Source organism: Scomber scombrus, chromosome 5 (genome assembly GCF_963691925.1).
Source record: "Scomber scombrus chromosome 5, fScoSco1.1, whole genome shotgun sequence".
Taxonomy (NCBI): Eukaryota; Metazoa; Chordata; class Actinopteri; order Scombriformes; family Scombridae; genus Scomber; species Scomber scombrus.
The window spans coordinates 29,747,884-29,773,068 of record NC_084974.1 but is presented as its reverse complement, the minus strand read 5'-3'; the positions used below and the strand labels follow the sequence as shown (position 1 = coordinate 29,773,068).

The window sequence follows — 25,185 nt, the reverse complement described above, 5'->3', positions numbered from 1 at the left end:
AATGTTGCAGCAGCTGCACATCTGGAAGCTTCTGCCCAAAAACAACCTGTGTGTGTGTGTGTGTGTGTGTGTGTGTGTGTGTGTGTGTGTGTGTGTGTGTGTGTGTGTGTGTGTGTGTGTGTGTGTGTGTGTGTGTGTGTGTGTGTGTGTGTGTGTGTGTGTGTGTGTGTGTGTGTGTGTGTGTGTGTGTGTGTGTCACAGAGCATTCATCCAATAGGGAAAAGCTGACCACTGTCCGGACAGTTTTTTATGGTCGTTCCCCAACTATAAAACTGTTGTTATTATTGTAGCCATGAGAACGAAGGTGGCCTAACTTTAAGAAGTAGTAACTTTAACACATACCACGTTTCTCTAACCTTAACAAAGTGGTCATTTTAACCCAATCAGCATCTTTCCCTGAACCTAACCAGGTGTTTTTTGTGCCTTAACCGAACCAGTCCTTAATCACAGCGTTGTCACATCAGAAAACCAGTGATTTGTAACAGTTGACCTGCTGATCACTGCCAATACGGCCGCCAGATTAGAAAACGTTCCTTGGTCCTTTTTGGAGGGAAAAAAAACAGCCTACGGTCACATTTTCCCTTCATGGAAAATGGAACCAGAAGTTTATTTCATCTCTTATAACTAGTCAACATTTGATTGTTTTAACCTTAAAGATCTTCATCTATCTTTAACCAACAAATTGTTATATATTTCAGATCTTTTCATTTTCAGCATGAAGACTTCTACAACGTCTTTATTGACAACAAACAAGCAAAACACAACAAAAATGAGTAAATACAATAAATCACCTCTGAGGGAAATGTTAACGGACATCACATCACACTTTCAGCAGCTTGTTTGATTTCAAACAACTAATATTATATTTCTGAATAAAACTCTTCCCTCACTGTGTGAATATTAGCCATTTTTGACATATTTCTATTTGTATGTGACAAGTTTATAACTATGTTTGCAGTGTTCAACGTGTATCTTGTGTTTATTGAGCGATACTGTAAATACATTTATAAAACTCTTGTCACCTGCAGGTTTCTTATAGTTTATTTGGCTGAGTGACGAAATGTTCTGTCATCTGTCCTGTTTGTTTCTGCTCTTAAATGAATCATCATAATATATTTAATTTAAAAATGACAAGATGAAAAATATTTTGTTGTCAAGCTAAAAAACAAATTCCTGAAAAGTCACTTTTTTTTTTTTTTAATTAATTGCAAATCTGTCAGAAAGCAAATTCTGACACTCTGCATGTGTCAAAAACACAAAGTCCTGAAACTAGACAATCTGATGTGTTGAAACTGACACATCTGTCTTTTTTAAAGTGTGTATTTAATTCAGCACGTCGTCATCTCCCACTCAGCAGCAGTTACTGGCCTCCTGCGTCTGTTTCTCCCCTCCCAGCCACAGGGGGGCGCTGTTGATCTTGGCGCTCTGGGCCTTGGTCTCTTTCGACTCGCCCTGCATCCCCCCTCCCTCACTTTTCAGGCGTTTGTGGATCTCAGAGGCCATGGTGAGGAAAGCCCTCTCCACATTATCAGAGCTCTTAGCACTTGTCTCCAGAAAGGGGATCTTAAGAGACGAGGCCAGATCCTGGAGAGGAGAGAGGGAGAGGGGCGGGATAAAAGGAACAAGGGATGAAGGAAGGAATTCAGAAAGGAGTGGAAGTACCTCATTCAGTCATTCAAGATTATATTTAAGAGTAAAGTATCAGAGGTCAAATGTACTAAACATCAAAAGTGAATACTTGGGTAAATGAATCCTCAAGAGTCATAACTTATTGATGAGTTAACATGTGAGAAAATTAATATTGTAGGTGTTGTATCTGCTTAATATTCTGTCAGAGCATCACAATTAATCAGCTTACATTATGTTTGGAATATAAAGTAAATCAAGTCATCTGATAAAAAATAGAGGAACGTGTACCGAAGGGAAAGTGACAGCACCTTCTTTTTTTTTTAATCTAACACCATCAACAGGCCAAACAAACAGTTCAGCTCATCGATCCTCTCATATCAGATCAGTCAAAGTCTAGGTTTCCCCTCACGGTACGACTGGACCAGAAGATAAATTAAAGGACAAATATTCAGCATATTTCCAGCTTCAGATAGCTTTCAGGGATAATTTTAACAAATCATAGCAGCAGGATTTTACATCTTTATCTTATTCTTTATTCCAAATAGTGTTGTTTTTGGCGGCCTGTTTTAATTTTAGTCTTAGTCTAGTCTTTGTGTCAAGCTGTCATTTTCTGCCGTTCTCTGTGTCAGTTGTCTGTCGTTAACGCTAACCTACCACAGCTACATCTTCTAAATAATGCCGCGAGTGGGTATTGAGGAAGTGACGTCGAAGTGAGACACAGGAAACAGAAATACTGCAAAATATTAGTAACAACGCGACTAAACGAGACGAAATAACGTTATAACATTTTGTCTCGTCTCGTTTTAGTCAACGAAAATGAAGAGACATTTTAGCAGAGTTTTTATTTTGTAAACCACATTTAGTCTTGTTTTTATTCGTCAACAATATTGCATTATATAGTTAATTATAGTTATCGTCACATGACCAGCATTTACGTTGCGTCTCGTCTCGTTTTCGTCACGTGATAAAGGTTCGTTGACGACGATATTTAGTCATAATTTTCGTTGACGAAAGCAACACTAATTCCAAATGTCAACTTTCCAAATACATCTGTGCATGTTGGAGCTACAAAGGACGACCTCTTTGTGGATATGCACAAAAAATCTGATGTCGTCATGACGAGAAAGTTGAGGTAACTTTGGAAACAAAGCGTTCAGAGCACGTTGAAGTTCTAACTTTTTCTACATAAAAATCATAAAAAAGCAGAACATGTGCCCTTTAAAAAAAGTCTCTCTTACAACAGTGATATTGTACTAATCAGACATGGTGACCCTACAAATCCATCCAGGTGGGAAGGATCACTTTTAACCCTCCTGTTGTCCTCAAGTCAAGGAAGGACAGGAGGAAGGGAGGAAAGAAAGAAAGAATGAATGAATGAAGGAAGGAAAGGAGTAAGGAGGGAGGGAAGGAAGAAAGAAAGGAGGATGGAAAGGAAGGAAATGAAAGGAAAGGAAAGGAGGGAGGAAGGAAGGAAGGGAGGGAGGAAGGAAGGAAGGAAGGAAGGAAGGAAGGAAATGAGTAAGGAGGGAGGAAGGAAGGAAGGAAATGAGTAAGGAGGGAGGGAGGGAGGGAGGAAGGAAAGGAGTAAGGAAGGAGGAAGGAAGGAAGGAAGGAAAGGAGAAAGGAGGGAGAGAGGGAGGAAAGGAGGAAGGAAGGAAAGGAGGGAGGAAGGAAGGAAGGAAGGAAATGAGTAAGGAGGGAGGGAGGAAGGAAAGGAGGAAGGAAGGAAGGAAAGGAGGGAGGGAGGAAAAGGAGGAAGGAAGGAAAGGAGTAAGGAGGGAGGGAGGAAGGAAGGAAGGAAGGAAAGGAGTAAGGAGGGAGGGAGGAAAGGAGGAAGGAAGGAAAGGAGTAAGGAGGGAGGGAGGAAGGAAGGAAGGAAGGAAGGAAGGAAGGAAGGAAGGAAGGAAGGAAGGAAGGAAGGAAGGAAGGAAGGAAGGAAGGAAAGGAGTAAGGAGGGAGGGAGGAAGGAAGGAAGGAAGGAAGTGAGGAAAGAAGTATGGAAGGAGGAGGGAGCAAAGAAAGAGGGAAGGAGGGGAAGAACGAAGGAAAAATTAAAGAAAGAGAGAGGAAGGAAGGGAGGAAAGAAGGAACAGTCAAAAGAGACGAGGTCAATTTGACCCGGGAGGACGAAACGAAGGTTAAAGCATCCAGTTTAATTTTCTTATATTTAATAAGCACCAAAGCTTCACAGTTTGCTTTACTGTATTACTTCTAAATACTATTAAACAACTCAGTTTCTCATAGCACTGTAAGTAGCCGTTACCTGAGCAGTGGCTGCGTCCACCACCTTCTTGCTAACGAGGTCACACTTGTTTCCTACCAGTAGCCTGGAGACGTTTTCACAGGCGTAACGATCGATCTCGTCCAGCCACTGCTTCACATTGTTAAAGGACTCCTGAGGAGGAGAGAGCGTGAGAGAGCAACGGGAGAAGAAGGAGGACGTGGACAGAAGTTAATGTTCAAACCCTTCGACTATTATTATGTTGATGATGTGACAACAACAAAAAAGCCAGACAATGACCTGCTCGGTGACGTCGTAGACGATGATGATGCCGTGAGCCCCTCTGTAGTAGCTGGAGGTGATGGTTCGAAACCTCTCTTGACCGGCCGTGTCCCACTGAGAGACAACACACGCACACACACACGCACACACACACACACACACACACAGAGAGAGATAGATGCTCAGTCCTGCATGCAGTTTTCCTCTTCCCACAATCCCACTGACTACATCTGAAGGAGAAATTCTTACAATCTGTAGTTTCACCGTCTTGCCGTCCATGTCGACGGTCCTGATCTTGAAGTCGACTCCGATGGTTGAGATGTAGCTCTCAGTGTAGGTGTCGTCCTGCAAGTGTGTGTGAGATAGATGATTAACAACAAGCTTTTTTAAGATAAGCAGTGAGTGTAGTGTGTGTGTGTGTGTGTGTGTGTGTGTGTGTGTGTGTGTGTGTGTGTGTGTGTGCGTGTGTGTGTGTGTGTGTGTGTGTATGGTCTTAGCAGGCCTACCGCAAAGCGCAGCAGCAGACATGACTTTCCAACTCCAGAGTCACCGATCAGAAGAAGTTTGAACAGGTAGTCACTGGAGGACACACACACATGCATAAATACATGTACATACACATAAAAAACACTTATATATTATAATTTAAAATCCATAGAAAACAAGACAGACTGATAGTTAATGACAAACAAAGAAAACCCATAATCCTCACGTCTAGTAAAAATCCCTCCAACTTCTGGTGCTCATCCAAACACAGTGATGAGTGTTTCATTCAATACAGACACAGATGGTGGCATGCTGCACACTCTTATAACCAGAGCCAACATTTTGACTCTGTTTAATCATCTCTATTATGTTTCAGCACAGTTTATAACAATATGTGTGTTGTCTTAGATATATGTTGAAGGTTAAAGCTGCTACATATATTTGATATTTTTATCATAATAAACTATATTCTGTCAGTGTGTAATGTGTTGTGGCTTTTAGTGATGAACCCGAACTCTGCAGCTCCCCTTGGTTTTACAGAGCTCATTGTTTCGCTGTCTGGCTCCAACTTTACTGTTTTGATTCACTCTCAGCGCTCTCATAGTGTCATTTTTCAGCTGCAGCAGACTTAAGCTTTTAAAAAGTCACTGTACACTATCTGTCTTATTCAAAAGCTAGTATAAAAGTTTGCTTGGTGTGGGAATGTAAGCATGTCTCTCGAGCTGCACTGCTTACTGTCCAATGTTGAACAATTAGCTCTTTTTTTAGTTTAATAGTAATTTTACTGTTTGTGGGTTTTTTTGTCATTAAAGTTTTTTATTTATGTTGATATACTTGAACAGACAGCATCAATACAATATTTTCATTATCATATTCATATATTACAGGCCAATGTTGAATGCACTAATGATAACCCCTTAAATTATCTAAGAGAGAAAGAGAGGGAGAAAAGGGGGAAAAAGTACATATACACACATACACACACACATACACACACACATATATATATATATATATATGCATATCTACATACCAACATACACACGCAAATATCTGCATACTGTATATATACACACCCACATACATAGAGACTTCAGAACTGTTATATAATGTTGAAATTAAGCAGTTTTTACTAAAAAGATTTTCCAATTAACTTTTGAGAGTAGCAGAAAACAAGTTTTGTTTAGTATTAGTAGCTCTAAAGACGACTAAGACTACAATACCCATGAGCCTCAGCAGCCTGGTGCTCCAAGTTACCTTCCATTATCTTCAAAATGAAATAGATTTTAATTTTCTAGGATTCCCACTTTGCAACACAATACCCTACAAACTACTAAGACATTAAAAGCCAGATTTGCTTTATACTCTATTTAAGTATAGATACAGAAAAACATATATATATCCAACATGGATAAAGGTGAAACAACAGTACCGACACCATAGATATACATCCCAGATCAATTGTTTTAAAGTTATTGATTAATAATAGCCAGGTATCTGAATATAAAAAAGATAATAACCGACAAAAACGAGGCTCCAGGATGTTGCAAGGGCTTCGGTTTGTCTCCAGTCGTTGTTAAAGAGCTGATGGTGTTCACTGTCTGTCATGTTGGAATTTAATATTTACGTCCGAGGAACGCTCAGGAAGAAACAACACTTACTATTCAGGATTCATGATCGGCGAGGTCGCTCCAGGTGACACAAATAAAAAAAAATCCCTGAAATTTAATCCTGGACCTGAAAGAAGTCTGATGTTTTGCAGTGGAGTTTTTGTTTGTGTGTGTCTGTGTGTGTGTCCTTTTTGTGGAGGACAAATGGCAGAATAAGCAGGAGCTACGGACCTCGGGAGCTGACTGATGAGCTGACTGGTTCAGATGCATCATTTATTAATAAAGTCCAGCTCAGGTTACACTGGGGACAGCACCTGGAACCAAGACACACTCACACAGACGGACAAACACACACACACACACACACACACACACACACACACAGCTGCATTACTGAATATAATCTCTAAACTAAACTTCATCTTCAGCACATTTCTTTACAGTTTGCATTCTGGTGACATGTGTGCCGCTGTGGTTGCCGTGAGTTACACCGACGCGTTGTGTTTCTGTTCATCACTGACCTCGATCACCTCACAATGACTGCGGCTCCTTTATGTCATACGTCACTGGATCCACTGCTGCTCTGAAAACCCACAAACAAACAAACAGGAAGTAGTTCTAATGATATCAACCAAGAAACAGCAAATAAAACAATAACCACAGATCAGCTGATTCACATGAATCTTTAACCACAGACAAGCAGTCGAACTATTTAACCACTACATGTCTGGACAGGTCACTTAAATCAGACATATTCTGCACATTTCCAGCTCTATATTTTTATTCTTGGGCTCTACTGGAATATATTTGCTTGATTTCCAGTTTAAAAACTTCTTATTTATCTTCTACTGACTCTTTATGCAGCCCCTCAGTTCAGCCTCTGTCTGAAATAGGTCGTTTTAGCTCCTGTCTCTTTAAGGCCCGCCTCCTGATGAGCACACTCTGTTCTGATTGGCCAGCTTCCGGAAGCTTCATCTCATTTCTTTTTCTTTACTCTGGCTATATTATCAGCAGGTTAGGTAATAGGAGATGTATGTTTAACCCTCCTGTTGTCCTCAAGTCAAGGAAGGAAGGGAGGATGAAGAAAGGAAAGGAGGGAGGAAGGGAGGAAGAAGGAAGGATAGTAGGAAGGAAGGAAGGGAGGAAGAAGGATGGAAAGGAGGGGGAAGGGAAGGAGGAAGGAAGGAAAGCAGGGAGGAAGGAAGGAAGGAAGGGAGGAAAAGAAGGAAGGGAGGAAGGACAGAGGAAAGAAAGAAGGTAGGAGGGATGGAGAAAAGAAGGAAGGAGGGAGGGAGGGAGAAAGGAAAAGAGGAAAGAAGGACAGAAGAAAGAAGGAAGGTAGGGGGAGGAAAGAAAGAGAGAGAGGAAAGAAGGAAGGGAGGAAAGAGAGAGGAAGGAAGGAAAGAAAGAGAGAAGGAGGGAGGAAGGACAGACGGAAGGAAAGGAGGAAAGAAGGAACAGTTAAAACGGACAGGGTCAATTTGACCCGGGAGGACGACACTAAGGTTAAAATAATGGTGTAATCTATCATAGGAGAACCAACATGCCTATATGCAGTTCCTTCTTCAAGTTTTGGACCTTTGAACATGTTTAACATCTGATATCATAATAGTATAATATATATCATATCCAATTTAAACCTGCTTTAGCTCATTTTGTTTGCTTATTTTTATTTATTGGCTTTCTTGGCTGTCATTGTCGTGTTTCAGAGGGTTAAAAATCACACTCATGCATCTCATATTTTTACACATATCAGACATCATCAGCCAGAACACAAACATTTCCTGTGTTTATGAATTTGTGAGGCTTTTCCACACAATGGTCGATCTTTCACACAACCATCAACCATCTTTCTCTTCTCGCTCCACAGAGGCTGATATCCAGCCTGCCAAGAGTCAGGATGGCTTCATGTTTCCCAGCACCTCAGCCAAAACGACATCCTGTGAACACTTTACCTAAAATGACCTAACAACATTATATCATTTGGGGGCACAACATGCAAATATAGCATATACATATTTTCCCCTTATAATATTTTAGTAAACAGTTGCTTACTTATCTATAATAATGAACAACTTGGTTGGTCTCCATGAACTCCAGCAACTTTAAAAAATAAAAAAAATGTCTGTAGCAGCTTTAAAGAAAAAAACAATCTTTTTTATCACAACTTTAGTCTTAATTTCGGCGATTTAGGAACGCAGCAACACCTAAAAGTAATGCAAGAAACACAGTGAAACAGGCTGTAAATAAACAGTTAACCAAATCAAATGCTTAATTTAAAGGGTAACACTGACGATGAGTATCTCAATAATCAATCAAATTCATAATGAGACCTCTACAATAAATATGATACGTTGATGTTAAAGCAGGAAAACTCCCCAAGCTGTGTGTGATGGTTTAATGATATTTTGTTGTGTTTCTTAGATGAAACACATCACTTTATGTCACTTAAATCTTAACCACTCCGATCCAAAATAAACCCCTGAAAAGCTTTTTTGTCTTTAAGTGTCTTCTTCATCTCCTCCTGAAGACATAATGCTGATGGAAAAACACAGACACGCTAAAAGAGTCACAAACAGCACTCATGCACAGAGCCACTCAAAAAACACAGAGTGCACTGATCTGTCTGTTCTTGTGTCTGGTTATTGTCGACACATGCGGTCCAATGATGTGGCTGATTATTCCTCTGATGAGTGGTGACTTCTGTTGAGTGTTGAATCATGCTGTTAATATTATATGATCGCTGCACTTTAATGGAATAATGAAGCTGTTTAACTCACACAGGCTGCTGCACAGAGGGAGTGCTGGGAGATGGAGTTAGTCAGCTGAGTCGCACATAATTTAATATTTATTCAATAAACTGTCATTTATCTTTAATTGTCTTATTTACTGATGTAAAGATCCAAATGTTTCTTCGGAGGCTGCAGCACTCTGATGCTCTGATATACAAATAGCGAAAAAAATATCGTTGGGTCAAGTTAATGAACATAAAAGCAGATTGTAGTCAAACCCTGCCAAGCTCATGTTCACACTCACTAAACATGGTTTCTCCTCACAGGAAGAGGAGAAATGAATATTGATTCATTCAAACTGAAGTTATCCTTCATCTGCTGTAGTGAAACTGAAAGAACAGGCTCACACCTCCTCTAGCCTCTTCTCGTTTCCTTGTCTCCTCTCATCATCACCTCTCCTCTCTTCTCCTCTCCTGCTTTTTTTAAGGAGTCCAAAGTGAGGACAAAGCGAAAGTGATGCGTTTTTTATTCTCCGCCCGATTCACGTGTGTGACCCCCTGGTCACGGGAGCGAGCAGGGAGCAGGGGATTGTGGGATATGCGATGGCTGAGCAGCTGTGCTGGGGTCAGGGGTCAGCAGTCCTGACGACGGCCTGTTGCCGGGGCAGAGGCAGCGGCGCGATGGTTGCTAAGGCTGTAGCAGGCTTTGTGGTGCTCCCGATGGAGCATGGAGGTGGGAAAACTGGGGGAAGGGACAGAGAGAAAGAGAAGGAATAAAGAACGAGAAGAGAAAGAAACAACAAAGAGAGAGGGTGGGAAAATGAGAAAGTAAGATGGAGAAAAAGAAGATAGAGTCAAATTCTGAACTTTATAGATGGAGAAATGTAGAGGACAGGGGGAAATGATGGAAACTTTTTATTGTTTGGGCTTTTTCTTACTTTTCGCTCTGCTGATGGTTTCTGAAGCACTAAAGAAATTTTCAACTGTGCTGTTTTCAGAAAATATCAGAAAAGAATAAAAGAAGAAGAACCCGAACCCGTCTCCTCCCTTCTCGATTGACCTGTACACAAAAGAGGTGTGACTGTAATCAGATATTTCATGTCAGTGTGACTAAGAGACGTGAAGACGATACGGCCGGAGTGTATAATGGCCGCAGACTGACTTCATAATGCTCATAATGACTTGCATGTCATGTATAAGCAGGCGTGTCGGCACAAATGTGCTCATTTACATCCATTTGCAGTCCTTTTTAAACACAGCGCCACTCATCTGAAAGCATACGACGCCAAATTTGATTATTTAGATTCATTTCTTTGTATAAAAAAAAGGCTGAAGTTCCTCCACTGTTGAGCTGATGTGGATTAAAGCCGAGAGTCTGCACTTTAACTTATGACCTCATAGTCATTGTTGTATTTTAAAGCTATTTTTCTCAAGACAAAATGTGTCACTGCCCTTGTGCTTTTGTGACTGCCAGGTATCTGTTCATGCTGCTTCTGAACACTATGGAAGAAATAATGCATAACAAAGAGTTTCTATACATGCATTTTACACCTCGGAGTATTATATTGCACTTCATCATATGATCAGTTACCACAAAAGACTGTTTTACTCACATAATGTCTCTGAGTTTGTTTTTAGAAGAAGCTGCATCTGGAGCGAAAGTATATGTGTGTGAGTATGTGTTCAGCAGCAGATTTATGTGTTACTGTGTTTATGTGTGTGTCTATGTGTGAGTGTGTGTGTCAGACATAATGAAAAGTGTGTGAGTCAAGTTATACATAAACACCGCTGTGTGTGAGACTGTGTGTGTGTGTGTGTGTGTGCGTGTGTGTGTGCAGGCGCGGGGGTCGGCGGATGGAGTAAAACCAGTCATTGTTCCCATCAGTGTGTGTGTCCCAGGAGACCTGAGGGATAAATAGGTGCTTTTCACTATTCACCCTTATTTTACCACGCTCCCTGACTTCTGTGTGTATCTGTGTTTGTGTTTGTTTGTGACTCTGTGTGTGAAAAATGAGCACTGCAAGAGTGTGTGTGTGAGTGTGTGTGTGTGTGTTTGTGTGTGTGTGAAGAATATAAATGAAACTTAAGGTCATATGACATTTATTAATTACAATAAAAACTAAGATCTTATTAAATCAAATATGATCAATGAAGAACTATTCTAAAAACTTGTGAGGGTTAAAGTCATGTTTTCCTGTCTTTTCTCAAAACGGAGCCAAAACCGAACTGATATGTTAGGAAAAATATAAAAGCTAAAAAACTACAACAAAATAAAGCCAAAAGTTAAATCTAAAAGCTACAACAGAAGAAACTAAGACATTTCACAACTGAAAATTAAAGTTAAACTAAGCAGAACATTAAAGATTAGCATTCTAGTGTGTGTGTGTGTGTGTGTGTGTGTGTGTGTGTGTGTGTGTGTGTGTGTGTGTGTGTGTGTGTGTATGTGTGTGTGTGTGTGTGTGTGTGTGTGTGTGTGTGTGTGTGTATGTGTGTGTGTGTGTGTGTGTGTGTGTGTGTGTGTGTGTGTGAGTGTGATTGTTGTTGATGTTGTTGCTGCTGGTTTGAGATTTATGTGGAGTCACTTAGTCGCTTTGCTATTTCCCTGTGCGTGCGTATGTGTGTTTGTTTGTGTGTGTGTGTGTTTGTGTGTCTGTGTGTGTGCGTGCGTGCGTGTGTGCGCGAGGGGACGTCCCTGAGGCCAATTAGGCGACAGATAATTAACCTCATTGAAAGTGGATGCTGAATGAAGGCCTTATTGTAGAGAGAAAGGACAGAGAGAGACTGAGATGGAAAAAACAGAACAAGAGGTCGATTTTCTCTAAATGTGTACATCCTCCTGTGACCCTCGATCCTGGAAATCATAAAATACTCATTTGCAGTAACAAAGATGTTTTGAGAGAAACATCATGCTGTTTTGTTTTGTGTTTTGAGTGGCCTTCCTTTTGACAAATAAGCTTTAACAATAAACACTAGAGCTGTGAGAACTGTGAGCTTACAGTTCATATTCGTCGTTACTTTCTCTGTAATTCAACATTTTAGACTTTGTCCGATTTTGACTCAGTGTCACTGAATGCTACACATTTAGTCAATCAACAGAAAATGAATCAGGAACTATTTTGATGATTGAAACAACACTATCATCATCCAGTTCATACAGTTTTTATGCTGTATTTGAACTACTAATCATTAATTTACCCTATTTCTTTAGCTTTTCTTAACCTTAAAATCTTTGAGTATTCATTTAAACTGACTTATTTATAAACTGATTTATGGGGACAAACGGCACCAAATTAAACCACCTTAAATTATGCAAATTAAAGACGCTGAGGTGCAGAAGTTTGAGACTCCTTGGATTAAATTATCAGACTACATTACGTTCATGCTGCTGTTATACGATCCCCTCCACCTCCCCATCACCGCTCAGTCTTTGCAGATTCATCAGCTTCATCAGCCTCATTAGCCTCAGCAGAGTCATCATCAGCTACCACCACTGTCTGGACCCCATGAGGGGATTTATCTTGCTGCCTGTGGAGTCTAAGCAGCAAAGACTTAAGTATCAGTATATCATCTGTTATAATGAGCAGTTATCTTTATTTCATTCACCCGTCTCCTCTTATTGAAATGTAATAAATGAACAGCTTTCTGTAACGTTGTAGAGACACTTTGCAGAAACACAACAGTCAGTATTGAGTGCATCTAAGGATCCAAAGGCCAAACACTTCCTGAACCTCCTCATGTTATAAGGTTTAATGGCAGTTATTAGTCTCTAACAGGGACAATGTGAAAGGCAGTTGCTTTACTCTCCTGCTGAGTGTAAAGCTCAATTGAGGGAATCCCCTGCAAAAAAAAAAAGCTCCCATTTTAGGAGCTTTCTTCCTCACTGTTTCCAGGTTTTTCTCTCATCCTCTTTCTCTGTTTGCTTCTTCTTTTTTCCCCACTCTCTTTATCGTTGTTTCCTTCCCTCTACACATGTTTATTTCTGTCTCTAGCTTTTTTCTTGTTCTTCTTCCTCTATTTCCATCTCCCGTTGTATGTAACTCCACCCTCAGGCTCCCGCGCTCTCTCTCTCTCTCTCTCTCTCTCTCTCTCTCTCTCTCTCTGTCTCTCTCTCCAGTGACAGCTGGTCCTCTGCTTTTCCCGCCAACAGACCAGCTGTCCATACTAAACTGGAGGTATTTGAGAAGCGTGTGTGTGTGTGTGTGTGTGTGTGTGTGTGTGTGTGTGTGTGTGTGTGTGCGTGTGTGTGTGTGTGTTATACATAACAGGCAGTTCCTTTCTGTCAGTTTCTATGTCTGTCTCTCTTTCACACATGCAACGTGACACGTGTATTAAAAGGCTTTTCTGCTACTGCTGGAAAGGATACATACACAATGACTACACACACACACACACACATGCACACACACACACACACAGTATGAAGGTAACACAGTGTCCTAGTCTTTATGTTTACCCTTTACATTTATGGTAATACTGTAATCCTATTTCACTCTCCATCTCTGCTAATAAATACAGACCTCTTTAATCAGATACCTGCATATTAATCTGTAGGCAACAGAACAAGACTTTGGTACTGGAAGCTATGTTTTTAATGCATTGACAGCAGCTGGTGAGAAAAAATATTTAGTTTCATTCTGTGTATGCAAATACTCACAAATCACAATAAATTGAATCTTGAATCTTGAAATCTTGAATCACTTTTTTATTCTGTTTGTAGTCTGATATTGACGGATCACATTTGATCCGATTTACGACTTACGTTTCTTTTTAAACTGCATTCAAGTGTATATATGTGTTTACAGAGGTTAGCCTAAATATTATCTGGACCATCTCAAGTTGCTAATCAGTCTGTAAACAACGACCGGTGCATGGAAGAAGACAATCTGGCCCAGATATCTGTTACCTGGGTATCTGCTGGTTACACCCCAAAAAATCACCAGTTGCCCCCAGAGGCTTAATCATGTCAGACACATACCTGGTAAAAATGGGGTTCATGTTATATTACATGTTCACAATATCAGGTATTCTTTCCTGAGTTGGGAGAGTACTGTTGTAACACCGGCTGCTACAGAGGGTGATGCATTGTGGGTTGTGTGTAGCCTTAAGGATGCTAAGTTAATTATTTCTATCTTCTTCAGTCTCTTTATAGCGAGTCTGTTACAGAGTTGGATCCAACCAAACGCTTTTAGTGCTGACTCAGCAAATCCATTTAACCTGCAGGCGTTTCTGAAGGTGTAACGTGTTTTTCTGCCGCTTAGGAAATAGATTCATGAAGAGTGAAAACAAGGTTTTATATGTCAAACATGCTGTCACAGACGAGGAACTCAAACAGACAAACAATGCTAAATAACAGCTGTATAAATGTGGGATTTACATTCTGCTTTAATGGTTTTATTTCACTTTTACGGGCAGAAAGGCTTCTTCTTTTCTTCTTGTATTAATTGTATCTCAGAGAAACTTTTCCCAACAGCATTTAAAAGTGTTCCAGCTTTTTTTCCTCCATAAAACAGGTGTTGGAAAGGAGGGGAGGGGGTTTCTTATATTCAGGCCAATAGTTTTTTGGCACTATTCCTCCTAGAAATTGCATTTATATACAACTGCATTACAACAGCTGGAAACGTAGCGCTGCTGAATTACATGTTCTCAGCATTATGAGAAAATGTAATTACTTAATGTGTTTAACATGTTGCAAAAAAGACAACATGGTTCTTTTCTGCAGTTATTTAACTTTGTATGTTAAGGCACTTGGGTAAAGTTAGAGAAAGGTCTGCAGTGACTTAAAGCATAATATATTAAAACCACCATCTTTCACTAAACTTAACCAAAGTGCTTTTTTTTCCAGACCTGAACACACACACACACACACACACACACACACACACACACACACACACACACACACACACACACACACACACACAGGACTCAGGATGTGACACTCTGCTGTAACAGTCCTGCATCTTGTCCACCCACCATCCAGCCCAACCTCCTCCTTCTGACTCCACAGTGATATATATACACAAGACGAGCCCACAAAAGATAAGATATTCTTTTATTAGTCCCACAATGGGGACATTTGCATTACAACGGCAGCAAAGTGGACAGTAAAAAAGGAAGAGTGTCACTAAAAAGAATAGGAACAATAAATAATAAGTACAAAAGCAATAAAAAACAGTAGATAGAAAATAAAAATATAAATACTTGTGACATTATGTACAAGAGTAATAATTGGTGTTGAGTGATAACATACCAGAGTTGATATTGTTATATATGTTTATTGCAAAGTTGAACTGAAATTAGTAATATACATGAAATACCCGATATTGTACAGTAGTGAACATTAAAAAGTGCAGTTTGTAAGCCGGTGCAACCCTTGTGGCGCCATCTTTGACAATTTACAAGCAAATATAGATGACATGAGCACATGTGGATGGCAGTTAACCTAAAGATGGCACTTCAGTAACTTCAAACTGTAAGTTGTGTAAGAGTAACAGTTTGAATATTCAGAAGCAGGATTCAGTGTTTAATGATGCTTTTAAAAAATGTTAACTTCTACCTCTACTACTTCAGGCTTCGCTCTTTCTTTTTTTAACATGACCGCTGATGTGTACATTTGATATCTAGATTCTGTTGCACGTTGACAAACACACACACACATACACACACACACACACACACACACACACACACACACACACACACACATATACACATACAGATACAGCCAACAGTAAACCACATCCAGAATTCTGGCTGTATGCTCTAACTGACGGCAGCTGTGTTCGTTAACCCCTCGTCGCTCAAACATTACCACACAGCTAACCGCACGCACGCACATGCACACACACACACACACAAACACACACACATACACACACACACACACACACACACTTATGCAGAGTAAGCCTTGTAACACCCGTTGTGTCTCGTTAACTGCTTGGATTATCAATGTGAGGCAATGGATGCGGTCAAAGCGGCTCACTTGCTTATCAACACCATGGGACTACACACACACACACACACACACACACACATACACACACATACACACACATATGCTGGTTCTTGTCAATGGCAGACACAAGAAAACACATTCACACAGGGCATAGGGACGCAGTGTACAAGGTGGTGTGTGTGTGTGTTTGTTTTTATGTCTGCCATCAAGGTTTGTTAGTGTACCAGACCACCCCTGGAACACACACACACACACACACACACACACACACACACACACACCTACCTCTGTTTCTCTTCCTGTTGTAATTATGTCACTGTGTTTGGTCTGCAGACCTGTTGACAGGGGACATGTGTGATTATGAACACTCACTCTCACACTCACACACACACACACACACACACACACACACACACAAACACACACACACACACACACACACACACACATAAAAGCTCTGTTGCTTGTGTATCGTTCTCTGGTGTTTGTCTACGAGCAGAGAGAGCAGAGAGTGTGTTTTCTCTGCTGTCACATGATGCTGAGAGTTCAGCCTCTTAAAAACAGCATTTTAAGGAAGTAGGTTCAACCTCGTATCAGGCAGAAGAAAACACAAACACAAACACTTCAATGACAACAAATATCTTACATTTCATATGAGCATGCAGGTTATAAGATTACTTTACATGCAGTAAACATACAGTCCCGCCTCTCACTGGTCAGAAGAGAGAGAGAGAGAGAGAGAGAGAGAGAGAGAGAGAGAGAGAGAGAGAGAGAGAGAGAGAGAGAGAGAGAGGATATAAATAAAAGAAGAGGATACTGAAGAAGCTCCTCTGGATAAATATCAAAATTGCAGCTTTGCTCAGACTTGCAGAGTATACTTTGTAGTTGGGTCAGATCGAGTTCAGATCACATTTCCATCACAAATGACCCGGGCCAATACCGAATCAAAATGTATTTATAAAGCACATTTAAAACAGCAGCAGTGGACCAAAGCGCTGAACAATCAACAACATTAAAAGCAACACAGCAAGAAGACAAAAACTAATAAACATGTGTTTTCAGATGGGATTTAAAAACACGCAGTGAGGTGGACAGTTTAACATGCAGAGGCAGTTTGTTCCAGAGTTTGGGGGCTATAACAAACTATCAAAAAAGCCCATTCTCCCTTGTGCTTCAACCTATATCCAAGCACAACTAAAACCAACTGGTCAGCAGACCTGAGAGTTCTTGATGGTACAGAATTAAAATTTTAAAATCAGTCCTAAAGCATACAGGGAGCTAGTGAAGGGAAGCTAACACGGGGGGAAATGTGCTCTCTATTGCCTGTTCCTGTTAAAAGATGAGCTGCTCCATTTTGGACCAACTGTATAAGCGTTAAAGGGAGCAACACCAACACAAAGGGCATACCGCTTCCTCAAAGGCTCTCAGTGTGGTTGTTTTGAGTACGATTGCTATGTTAAGAGCTTAAATCTTTAAAAAAGGAGGAAAACGGCAGGTGTGGACATGTTTGCGTCTCCTTTTCTGCTCTCCGATCACTGTCCACTGTCAAGACATTTGCCAGGAACAATACAAACTCTGCAACACCACCTGGACAAGCTGTGGATTAATAAGAGGCCCCGGCATGGAAAACAAACCCGGAACAATAGCAAGGCGAAGGCAGGAATGTTGCATTAACTCTGTTGGTTTTGTATTGTATAGAAAAGAGGGCATGAATTCCAATGAGAATGAATGTTTGTTATGGTAATGACTCCGTTAGATATGGCTGGATGGCTGCATCAGTATACAGTACATATGATTATTTTCTCAGGCGTGTGGCTGATGACGCTGTAGATGGTCTGATGGTCAAACTTCTTCACAACAAGCAGTAAAACAATGATGGAGCATGGAGCAAAATCTTTCTGTTAAAGATGCTCTACGTCAAAAATGTACTAATACGTTTCTAATCTGTACATGGTCTGGCTCCTCTTTATATTCCTGAACTCCTCACACACTATTATGCACCAAGATCAAGGTTTAAAACCAAAGGAGACCACGCTTTTACTGTTGTTGCCCCAATGCTGTGGAACAAACTGCCCCTCAGTATCAGGTCTACTAAAAAAGAGCCACTTATACAGACAGGCATTTTTATAATATTGTATAATTGCTGCTTTTTGTTGTTTTATTTATTCAATGTTTCATTTATTTATGTTTGATTATTGTTTTTTTTATGTTATTCTGTTAATATTGTATTGTGTGAAACACCTAGTAACTTCAGGTTCAAAAGGTGTTAGAGTAATAAAGTTTATTATTAGGGCCGGGACTCTTTTAATTAATTAGAGGCTTTGTAATTAATTAATCGAAATTAATCGCATTTTAATCGCATATAAATATTTGACCTGAGAGCAGTGAGAAGTAATTTTTTTCACATGGATTTTTAGTATACCATTGAATAATGACTGAATACATAAGCTTAAGCAACACAAATATTGTTTATTTTTGTTCAAGTCCAACAGACCAGTGCAATTTTTGCCATTAAGTGTAGCAATAGCATATTTAGAAATATAGTACATTTCAGTCCACGCTAGCTGCTATATGTTTTGCATTGAGGTGATACTTGAAGCTCGATGTGCTGCAGTGATATGCGAATTCCTTGTTGCATAGCTTGCACACAACCATGCTCTTATCCACACTTCCATCCACGGGCCAACCAAAGCGGTCTCATCATGTTCACTGTGGTTTGTTGTTGTAGGAACTACGCTAGTTGGTGCTCCAGTATAATCGGTCCGCCTGAAACTCATCCAGTGAGAAACGTTCCGCGGTGCAAAATTAAGTGCGATTAAAATGCGTCAATTTTTTTAACACGTTAATTATTGTGTAATTAATTAATCTTAATTAACACGTTAAAGTCCCGGCCCTATTAATTATACATTTATTATTATTATTATATAAGAACTGGCAACCTGTCGAATTCATACTCTAGATGCCGAACATATTTGGGAGAAGCATAACACCAGAAAGTTGGAGTGTCCACCCTTATTGTAAGAAACAAGGAAATACACAGTACCTCCATAGAAGTATCATTCACTACAGAGATATTAAAGACTGTGGTAAATTATCAGTTCATCACATCATGTTTGCAGTGTGAAATGAACACACAGAATGCCTCCATCACTCCTACAAGTTAAGTTTATTCATAAGCACATGGATAAACTCGTTTGACCCTTTTTTTGACAGATGAGAAACATTTAAACTTCCATTTTCATTCAGCATTCAGATTTAAAGCCCCACTAGACACCATCAAAGTAGCTGAATGAGAGGAGGGGGGGGGGGGGGGGGGGGGGACAATGAGACTATGTTCAAAAATATAAAAGAGATGAGGACTGTTAACCCCTTCTGACCTCATATTTCATAGCCGACATTCCTAAAATGCCAAAGCAAAGTCCCACATAGTGTTCAAAGCTCATAATAACCGGCTTCTTAGTCCTCGGTTCTTCAGCATACAGTGACACACAAAAGCTCCCAAAACATGGTGTCACATTAGCCAGCTGGCAAAGACAAAAGAATGAATTACATGAACAAAACAAGATTAAAAAAAAAAAAAAATTAAAAAAAGGCAAATCTTGGTGCATGTGAGCTTCCAGGTGTCGTTTTCGGAAAATAAAGAGCAGATTTTCAGGAAAAGTCTTGCAGTGATTTTATCTTCTCAGAAGATTCAGTAGCCTTTGTGTTTTAACCCTCCTGTCGTCCTCCCGGGTCAAATTGACCCCCATGTCTTTTGACTGTTCCTTCTTTCCTTCCTCCCTCTTTCTTTAATTTTTCCTTCGTTCTTCCCCTCATTCCCTCTTTCTGTGCTCCTTCCTCCTTCCATACTTCTTTCCTCACTTCCTTCCTCTTTTCCTCCCTCCTTACTCCTTTCCTTCCTTCCTCATTCCTTCCTTCCTTCTTTCCTTCCTCCCTTCCTTCCTCTTTCTTTTCTTCCCTCCTTCCTTACTCCTTTCCTTCCTTCCTTCCTTCCTCCTTTCCTTCCTCCCTTCCTTCTCTCCTTACTTCCTTCCTCTTTCTTTTCCTCCCTTACTCCTTTCCTCCCTTTCTTCTTCCTTCGTTCCTTCCTTCCTTCCTTCCTTCCTTCCTTCCTCCTCTCCTTACTTCATTCCTCTTTTCCTCCCTCCCTCCTTACTCCTTTCCTTCCTTCCTCATTCCTTCCTTCCTTCCTTCCTTCCTCATTCATTCCTTCTTCCTTCTTTCCTTCCTTCCTTCCTTCCTTCCTTGACCTGAAGACAACAGAAGGGTTCATTTTAGAAAAGGACTGTCCCTAATTACCAGTAGAATTGCTGGCAAATCAAAAATGTCCTTGATTCATCTCCTTACAGAAAGGACGAGAAAGAAAGAGAGGAGCATCCTAGCAGGTAGATCTCATCCTCTGTTCAGCCAGGTTGAGCCTTTGAGCTCTGGGAGTGTGTTTTCATGTTGTTGAGCTGAACTGAAGAATATAGATAATAGATAAGATAATTTATGTTTTGTCATTAGTGTTTCAATTCTGATTATGTGTATTATAAGCATTTTATGTAATATGTCAGCTTAATGTTCTTAGGCACTTTACCAGGAACCTCTGTAGGAATTATACCATAATGTGCTGTTCTGTTCCCATGGATCAAATATATATGTATGTGTAAACTGGGTTTTATTAAATTTAGCAGGTATTTCCTATTTTATTAAATCAAATCAGATGTCCCTTTCATGTGCTGGAGGGAAAGTCCAACAGTGGGGACTTCCAGGGACAAATGTGTCTCTAAACAGTGTCACATTCACCAAATGTTATGTCTGTAATTTGAACCAGCGTGACAGAACAAACTGTGCTACATGCGTGTAACACACGTGAACTCATACGAACATCTTCTCTTTCTGCTTATTGACACATAACTTGATTGCTTTTACAGTGCGGAGAAGATTAAAGGTCATGGCTGTAATGCAGCTTCTCAGAAATCTCAGTTGATAAAATGTTGTCAGACTCTCTGTTTCCAGATAGGAAATATGTTTCTGATAATTTAATAAATATGTCATGTGTCATATGTTTTTATATTTGATAAAGGTATGGTTTTATTGGTTTTAATGTTTAAAGGTGTACTGATGCTCATGTTGTTGCTGATCTTACACGAACTTTAACTTTATGAACAAAAACAATTAAATGCTGGATGCCCTCCTTCTGTCTGTCTGTTCCCGTCTATATGATGTAATTCAAAAACAAAAAAGGCATTGGCTGCCAACAGCTGAGGGCACAAGGTGCGCACATACACACATACACATAACACACACACACACACACACACACACACTAGACAGCTCCTGTTAAAATAACAGCAGCAGCTGCTGAGGAGACTGGTCTCATTTAGCACCAAACAACACCTCTTAGACTCACACCCAAACCCACTGTGTGTGTGTGTGTGTGTGTGTGTGTGTGTGTGTGTGTGTGTGTGTGTGTGTGTGTGTGTGTGTGTGTGTGTGTGTGCCCACGTGGTACTTCACACTGTATCAGAAGACTAGGGCTGTCTGGAGTGAACAAAGTCCAGTCTGTCTCACACACACACACACACACACACACACACACACACACACACACACACACACACACACACACACACACACAAACACACACACACACACACCTTAAACTGTCCACCAGTTGTGCCAGTTGACTGTTTGGCATTGGAGGTGTGTGTGCTCGTGTGTGTGTGTGTGTGTGTGTGTGTGTGTGTGTGTGTGTGTGTGTGTGTGTGTGTGTGTGTGTGTGTGTGTTCGTGTGTGTGTGTCGGGAAGACTGACATTTGTGCTTAAAGACATTTGCAGTGAACATTTGGGTGTCTGCCTGGTATCCGCAGCCTGTCCTGCAATCTGGTGTACATTTGGACGTACATCCACAGATGTACTTAAAGCTGCAGCAGCTTCTACTTCAGAGACCTCGTTTAGCCTCTCAGCATGCTGCCATTTGTACATCCAGCGCTGAACTCATACTGACTGAACACACTGATGCTGTGACACAGGATGAAGCTGTATTTACATGTTTCAGTCTTGGCTAGCTTAGTGAGAACACTGGACGGTGCACACTAGGGATAACGTTAGCTACTTTAGCTACATTGTGCCAACAGGGCTGGAATCATAGTTAAGTAACATTAAACTTAGTGAAATATAGTGACAATAGTCTGACTCAGTGTGAGACCTGGAGCCAGAGAGAGCAGCAGGTGAGCCATTGCTGTCATCAACGTCCAAACAACGGACATTAAAACTACTATAAGTCTTCAAATCTTATTAATAAAGCAGGCATTTCCAAAAATGAGCACCAGCACATTAGCACTTATTACAGGGCCTGAGATTAAAGATTGAGATCATAATTGCTTCTTAAAAACAACAACTGTCTCGGAGAAGAGGGTTAGGGTTCGGTGATACTTTAAAAACTTTGGTCTGCTGCTGTTTTATGAGATTTACAAAACTGAGAGGGAATAGGCAGACAGATTCATAATAACAGTATATTTATTAATGATACAAAGAATAATTGCAATGACCTTTTAATGTGAATGTTTTGTTAAAATGTTCACAAAAATACTGAAACATCTAAATGAGTTTCACTTTGTTCCACGTTACGGAAACAATGAACCACATGTTGAACATAGTGTCAAAAATACTGGCAGTCAGCTACCATGTGGACAATAATCTTTTTATTATTGTCACAGGACAAATAGGATCCAGCAGATTCTCTAGTCAGCCTGTTTTTTAATGCGATTTCCAAGTGATGTGAAAAAAAATAATGTATGGATTATGTTCCCAGGGATTTGATGAAAGGAAGTCTTTATTACCCAGATGCCCCGAGGGCCCACTGGTCACTCTACTGTTGCATCATAGTGAGCAGCTGGCACCAAATGGCCTGTGTGTGTGTGTGTGTGTGTGTGTGTGTGTGTGTGTGTGTGTGTGTGTGTGTGTGTGTGTGTGTGTGTGTGTGTGTGTGTGTGTGTGTGACACGTTGCCAGATTCCAGGAAACAGGAAGCTAACTGGCGGGAAAATTACAGCAGCGGGGGGTCCAGTCTTTTGTCAAAACATAATCCAGTGGACGCTCTTTTTGCCCCCCCACATCCCCCTTCCTCACGCGTGCACAGACACACACACACACACACACACACACACACACACACACACTCTTTCTGTCTTTGGTCAACATATTTTTCTAGGAAGTCCAACCGGCTGCTGCTTCCCTCCTCAAAGAGAGAACTGAGGAGGGGAAGTCAGGGATTCGTTGTTGGGGAAGAAAGAGAGAGTGGGATGAACATTGCTGTGAGGCCTTATCTGTGCATGTGTGTGTGTGTGTGTAAGTGTGTGCAAGTGTGTAAGTGTGTGTGAGCACACGGCGGGGGTTGAGTCCAGTTGGTCAATTGAAAGGATTTAAGGAGCCATACGGCCTGATAGAGGATGAAAGAGAAGGACGAGGCTGTGTCTGATGACCATGACTGTTTGGGAAAAGAGAACATGGTCGATGAGGACATTCATGTGTTGTGGGTCGCTATTGACATCCATAGCAACTGATGCAAATCCCATGTTAACTATCCATGGATAAAATGGCCACAGACACATTTCAAACCCCCTGTGCAGCATAAACCACATCTTCATTACTGATCTGTGAGCTGTGCGTCTTTCAAAACACAAAAAGTGCAAATATATGGCTAAATAATGACTTTTGATTATTTGTTCAATCATTTACTGACTCACACATGACTCACTGTAAGAGTAAATACATTTCTTTATTTATTACTCAGTAGCAAAAGCAACACATTACTCATTACTTTACTTTTGTTACTTGGCCGTCAGCTGTGTCAAAGTTTCCTTTAAACTTAGAATCCTCTACAGCCACACACTGACTTTCTTTTTGTATTTAACACATGTAGAAACAGAAAATTAGTGACGTTGCCAATGACGTTTGCAGTTTATCAAGCAGGCAGGAAACAGGTAGCAAGGATTTACTGACCATCCAACATGCTACCGTTAGCGTAGCCTCAGTGGCTGCAAACACCGCTGCATAACAACCAACGCTAGGGTTGGTTGTGTTTGCAGCCACTGATTCACACACCGTCAAATTCGGAAGTAAACCAGAATCGATTGACTCCTAAATGTTGGCCTACCTGTGGCTAACGTTAGAAAGCTGGCTGAGAAACACAGACCATAAAAAAAATAGTGGACATAGGCAATGTTGGTTTGTGGACTCCCGCTTTGAAGCCTTGACTTTGCCATTTTGATCGTTGCCCTCTTGGATTTTTGCAGCCGGAAGTGACGTATTAGGATATAAAGGTGGAGCCGACCTTATGCTAGCTGGTATCTTGGTTTGCATGATGTATTTACAGTCTGTTGTTAACTGTAATAATACTAATGCTAATTTTCACTAGCAAGGAAAAGGCTTAGAACCATTAAAACAAAATGTACTTACCAGAAAAAGCTGAACATCCGACTCCTTAGATTGTCTTTGAGTACAACTAAACACTGAACACCAAAGGGTTGCAATAAAAAAGGCATACATTTATAATATTCTAAAGGGAGGGTTTAGAGATATCACTTTATCTTTTCTCAGCAGACAAACCCACAACATAAGCAAGTAAGGTTTATTCAGTGTAGCACTTTTCACAGAGCAAGGACACAAAGTCCTTCACAAGAGTAAAATAGTTAAAAGTAAGGCCATAAAACAGTAAAATATAAGCAACAAAAGATTTTAAAAAAACACAGAATTACAAACTCTAGACAGCACGAGGCGAGATAAAGGCCAGTCTGAATGGAGTCTTCAGGAGAAAAAGTCTGAATATACAGTATAATTTATATGTAGGGCAATATAAAGGAGACAATGAGACATAATCGTTGACCACACAGGAGAGCTTGTCGACGAGATGAGGAAACCATTTTTTGAAGAGAAGTTAGAAGAGAGGAAGCTGGCCTGATGGATGGAACAAGGCCAAAGACAAAAGTGAAATGTCCCCTTTTCGGCAGCTTGTCTTGACACAGTTGTTTGTGCGAGCTCACCGGAGTCAGGTCCGCGCACAGTGATTTATCCACCTCTGTGTAACAGTCACCAACAGCCCCGGGGTCACCATTCATCTCTCAGCTTCAACGGCATGTTCATTTCTCAACTGTAGTCACCATTAATCTCTATAACTTTTCACTTTAATCACCCGTTCAAAACTGTTCGGCTGCTATCAGGGCTGCAAGTATTTCCTGGCACCTTAGAAGAGGATCCATAAATCACTTTCTTAAAAGCAGATA

The 25,185-nt window shown here is 40.6% G+C and overlaps 1 protein-coding gene across 1 annotated transcript; it reads right to left on the bottom strand.

Moving 5' to 3' along the window:
- Positions 1-1,350: 1,350 nt before the first annotated feature.
- On the bottom strand, positions 1,351-6,299 carry LOC133980117 (ras-related protein ORAB-1-like). Its single transcript, XM_062418693.1, has 6 exons — positions 6,280-6,299; positions 4,639-4,711; positions 4,382-4,477; positions 4,151-4,246; positions 3,893-4,024; positions 1,351-1,584 (listed from the first exon to the last, which is right to left on the bottom strand). Exons 1-6 carry the CDS (start codon positions 6,291-6,293, stop codon positions 1,351-1,353), a joined length of 645 nt encoding a protein of 214 aa, XP_062274677.1. The 5' UTR covers positions 6,294-6,299.
- Positions 6,300-25,185: the final 18,886 nt, after the last annotated feature.

Excerpts from the sequence above, each read along its gene's own strand:
- LOC133980117 (XM_062418693.1), bottom strand. Across the intron at positions 4,025-4,150 it reads TCTACGACGTCACCGAGCAG|GAGTCCTTTAACAATGTGAA; the intron begins GTCATTGTCTGG and ends TCTCCTCCTCAG. Across the intron at positions 1,585-3,892 it reads TGGACGCAGCCACTGCTCAG|GATCTGGCCTCGTCTCTTAA; the intron begins GTAACGGCTACT and ends TCTCCTCTCCAG.